Source organism: Palaemon carinicauda, chromosome 35 (genome assembly GCF_036898095.1).
Source record: "Palaemon carinicauda isolate YSFRI2023 chromosome 35, ASM3689809v2, whole genome shotgun sequence".
Lineage (NCBI taxonomy): Eukaryota > Metazoa > Arthropoda > Malacostraca > Decapoda > Palaemonidae > Palaemon > Palaemon carinicauda.
In genome coordinates this window covers 72024552-72029551 of record NC_090759.1, presented here as the reverse complement: position 1 = coordinate 72029551, position 5000 = coordinate 72024552, and the positions used below count along the sequence as shown (strand labels likewise).

Genomic DNA, 5000 nt, shown 5'->3' with positions numbered 1-5000 from the left:
TTTACCTTTTTAAAAGCAGATGTATTGACGTAAAGGAGTGATATGGTCACCAACCCGTAAAAGATAATAACGAAGTAGGATAAAATTACGGTCTCCTGTATTTTACTGAAATACGGCTGGGAACAGCTTATTTTTACGGAGAACTTCCAAGTAAAATTACGTTTTTTTTTTCTGTTTTAACAGCGTATATCCTACTCGTGATATTAAGGGTTGTGGTGGCCGAGGTGGTAACGTCCCTGACTGGTAAACACCAGACTGGGGTTCGTGTCTTGCTCAGATTATTTAAGTTTATTTGGTCGCTGCAACCTCACCCTCCTTGTGAGCTAAGGATGGTGCGTTTGAGGGAGCCTCTAGGTCTATCGGCTGAGTCATCAGCAGCAGCTACCTGACCCTCCTTGGTCCTTGCTTGGGTGGAGAGGGGGCTTGGGCGCTGATCAAATGTATATATGGTCAGTCTCTAGGGCATTGGCCTGCTTGATAGGGCAATGTCACTGTGTCTTGCCTCTGCCATTCAAGAATGGCCTTTAAACCTTTAAATCGAAACCATTGCACTCCGAGGCGACATGATTCATTCTTATTCTAGTAAAACAATTTGTCATTTATTTACGATGTTGTAACTTTCATTCATAAAATTGTTAGCTACAGAGACTGTCATTGTTGTTTAAGGAAAGAAAAAGTCATTATTTCCTATGGCCAAATGAAGTGGGTGATCTTAATGGAGGACATTGTCTCTAGGGAATCTGTATGTTTGGAAACAAGAAACGTCATATATCAGATCTCTCTCTCTCTCTCTCTCTCTCTCTCTCTCTCTCTCTCTCTCTCTCTCTCTCTCTCTCTCTCTCTCTCTCTCTCTCTCTCTTTCAGGTCACATAGGATTATTTTATGCAGGCGAAAACAGGGGTTTTTGGGTCATTGGGTAATTAATGTTTATGGTATGGCTGTAACATCTATATTCTAAAATACTGGGAAAATTAAGCATTACATTATCCAGTTTCCCAAGTCGAAGTTTGTACTGTATGGGATATCAAAATATGATTGATTTATTGAGTTATATGGCATCCTAACATCTAAGGTCACTGACGCCGATATCAAAATAGGATTCAGCTTTCATTTTGCGAAGCTCATCCTGAAAAAAAAAAAAAAGCATTTTCTAGGTGGGAATAAACAAAATAGTTTTTCGTATTCACTTTAGTTAACCTTCAATTTTTATGGATATTCATTTGGAAATATATACCCCCCTACTCAATAACCCCCAGATAGAATACCCCCCCCCCCCCTCCCACCCCACCCTTCCTCATCCTATGCATCAGCTAAGCAGACATCCTGACAAATACATTTATCTAACTAACCCTGATATCATTCCAACATTAACCTCCTGAAAAACGACATTTCCTTTTCCTTTTGCATGTTTTTCTTATCAGTGTTATTGATAATAAATGGTTCAATTAAGAGTCTCAACTTTACCAAAAACCTATCAAGTATAAATTATGACGCTATGAACAGTGGCGTGCGTGACCCCTTATCCATTCATGAAGTCGTTCACCCATGTAATGAGTTTCTTTGGCTACACCGTTATTTGCATTAAAATAACGGTAAATGCCTGGCAACATTTATTCCAGGATTTTTACCGTTTTAAAAAACAGATATATTGACGTAAATGAGTGATATTACGGTCACCAACTCGTAAAATATAATAACAAAATAAGATAAAATTACGGTCGCCTGTATTTTACTGAAATACGGTTGAGAACAGTATTATATTGCGGAGAATTTCAGATTATAATTACGGTTTTTTTTTTCTAACAGTGTAAGACAAAGGGAGAGATTACAAGTGCTATTGTTAATTGTATGCAGATAGTATATTAGAGTATACTCAAACAAATATGTATACATACATACTTGTATATCTATATGTAACAACACCAACAACAACAAATACAGCTGTTTCCAGTCCGCTGCAGGACAAAAGCCTCCGATATGTCTTTATTCATTTCTGGGGTTTGGCCATTTCATCGCTACGCTAGCTACTGTAAATTGGTGATGGTGGGAGTCCTTAGTCTGATCACTCACAGCAAACCAACCTAGTATGGGTCACCCTGACTAGTACAATTTTGCTGATCATGGGGATGCGCAAACCCTTTCACCATGTTAAGGTATCCCCACTCAGAAAGGTCGAAGTAAAAATCGTTTTATATATATATATATACAGTATATATATATATATATATATATATATATATATATATGTTTGTGTATATATATATACATATATATATATATGTATATATATATATCTATATATATATGTGTGTATATATATATACATATATATATATATATATATATATATATATATATATATATATGTTTGTGTATATATATATACATATATATATATGTATATATATATATCTATATATATATATATGTGTGTATATATATACATATATATATATATATATATATATATATATATATATATATATCTGTATATATATATATATATATATATATATATATATATATATATATATATATATATATATGAGTACTTGAGTAGGCTTAAAGCTAGCAACTGCATCCCTAGAATTATGGTAATTTTGTTCAATAAAGTCAGTGGAGTTAGTTGAACTTCTGTTTACCTGTATTGTATTGAACTGTTCCATATTGATATAATTTCAACTTCCGTATAACTTTTCCTTGAAGGTTTATAGGTATTAAAGGCTAGGGACAGTGACATTGCCCTATCAAGCTGGACAATGCCCTAGAGACTGACCATATATAGTATTATATGATGAGCGCCCAAGCCCCCTCTCCACCCAAGCTAGGACCAAGGAGGGCCAGGCAGTGGCTGCTGATAATTCAGCAGATAGACTTATAGGCTCCCCCACAAGCTCCCAATTTTAGCTCTCAAGAACAGTGAGGTTGCAACAACCAAAGGAACTTAACGAGTTTGAGCGGGACTCGAACCCCAGTCTAGAAATCACCAGGCAATGACGCTACCACCTGGCCACCACAACCCGTCATTTTTAAATTATGGCGTCAGATGGGGAGGTCAAGAAAGCCCGTGACCTCATTACTTGAAATCAAGTAGAGAAATAAAAGGGTCTCTTCAATTTAGGGCTACTTCAATGGCTAAAGTTGTATAGGTCCCCCCATTACACCATTAGCCGAGTCATGAAAGAGGAAACGTTGATGAGGAGGTATTGAAGTTTGTAGAAGAGAGGAGGGAAGAAGAAAAGGAAAAAATGTAAGGAGGAATAAATGAGAAAGAAAAAGATGGATGAAAACTTCCAGAGAAAAGTTCTGTCAGAATAAAGTTGAACGAGTCGTTTTTGAGATCTTGAATTGATTGCTGATTGAATGTTGATGGAAATTGAATGTTTCGTGATAGAAGAATTGCTGGCGAGAAAACGATATTCAGATCGAATGACATTTTTTTATTGAAGGCTCCTCCACAAGGAATAGATTTCAGGTTTCAATGAAGTTATATTCTTTCAGTTAAAAAGAATTTGACATTTTAATAATTGTTAAATTCCGAGACGCTGACGGCAGACCAAAATCAAAATGTTATAGATTAATACTGTTTAAAGGTCGCTCATGAATGGCAGAGGCAAGGGGCAGTGACATTGCCCATCAAGCAGGACAATGCCCTAGAGAATGAACATATTACATATGATCAACGCCCAAGCCCCCTTTCCACCCAAGCTAGGACCAAGAAAGGCTAGGCAATGGCTGCTGATGACTCAGCATTTAGACCTATAGGCTCCCCCCCCCCAATCATTAACTCACAAGGATGGTGAGGTTGCAGCGACCAAAGGAACTAACGAGTTTGAGCGAGACTCGAACCTCAGTTTGGCAATCACCAGGCCATCGAAGTGCTTTCATTCAGTTAATAGTTTAGCCAAGGAATCAGCCACCAGTTGAGATACTACCGCTAAAGAGTTGTTGGGTCCTTTGACTAACCAGATAGTACTATATTGAATTCATCTTTCTGGTTACGGCTCATTTTATCTTTCCCTACTTACACTGAATAGACTGAATAGTCTGGCTTATGATTTACACATTCTCCTCTTTCTTCATACACCTGACAACACTAAGATAACCGAAAAATTCTTCTTCACTCAGGGAGTTAACTATTGCTCTATAATTGTTCAGTGACTATTTTCGTATTAATAAGGGTTGAAGAGGCTCTTTAGCTATGGTAAGCAGCTCTTCTAGGAGAACGACACTCCGAATTCAACCATTGTTCTTTAGTGTTGGGTAGTGCCATAGCTTCTGTACCATGGTCTTCCACTGTCTTGGGTCAGAGATCTCTTGCTTGAGGGTACACTCAGGCACAATATTCTATCTGTTTCCTTATTTCCTTTCTTCGCTGGACTATTTTCTCTGTTGGCGCTTGGGCTTATGGTATCCTGCTTTTCCAATTAGGGTTGTAGCTTAGCTAGTAATAACATTAATAATATTCGTTATTATTGCTTCTTATGTAGTTTACTTATTTCCTTTCCTTAAAGGTCTATTATTCCTTGTTGGAGCCTTTGGACTTGTAGCATCCTGCTTTTCCAGCTAGGGTTGTAGCTTAGCTAGTAATAATTAAAATGATACAACAATACTATACAGTATTCTAGAAGTTTTATCGCAGCTGTGACCAAGCTGTGGAATGACCTTCCTAATCGGGTTGTTGAATCAATAGGACTTCAAAAGTTGAAAGTTGCAGTAAATGTTTTTGTGTTGAACAGGCTGACATAAGTCTTTTTATAGTTATATATGAATTATCTGTTTTAATGTTGTTAATGTTTTTTAAAATATTTTTCATTTTGATTATTCATTCATTCTTATAACGTGTATTTATTTCCGGGTGTTGTGTACACTATATATATGTATATATATATATATATATATATATATATATATATATATATATATATATATATATATATATGTTGCGTGTGTTTTTATTTGTATTCGTACATTTGCTTACTTACAAATAAGTGTTTACA

At 36.1% G+C, this 5000-nt stretch overlaps 1 protein-coding gene across 1 annotated transcript in view; it reads right to left on the bottom strand.

Moving 5' to 3' along the window:
* Positions 1-1060: 1060 nt before the first annotated feature.
* LOC137627354 (uncharacterized) overlaps positions 1061-5000 on the bottom strand; it is a 174023-nt gene continuing 170083 nt past the window's right edge. Inside the window, exon 6 of the mRNA XM_068358439.1 lies at positions 1061-1126. Coding sequence (XP_068214540.1) covers positions 1061-1126 — 66 coding nt within the window. The remainder of the gene's footprint in view (positions 1127-5000) is intronic.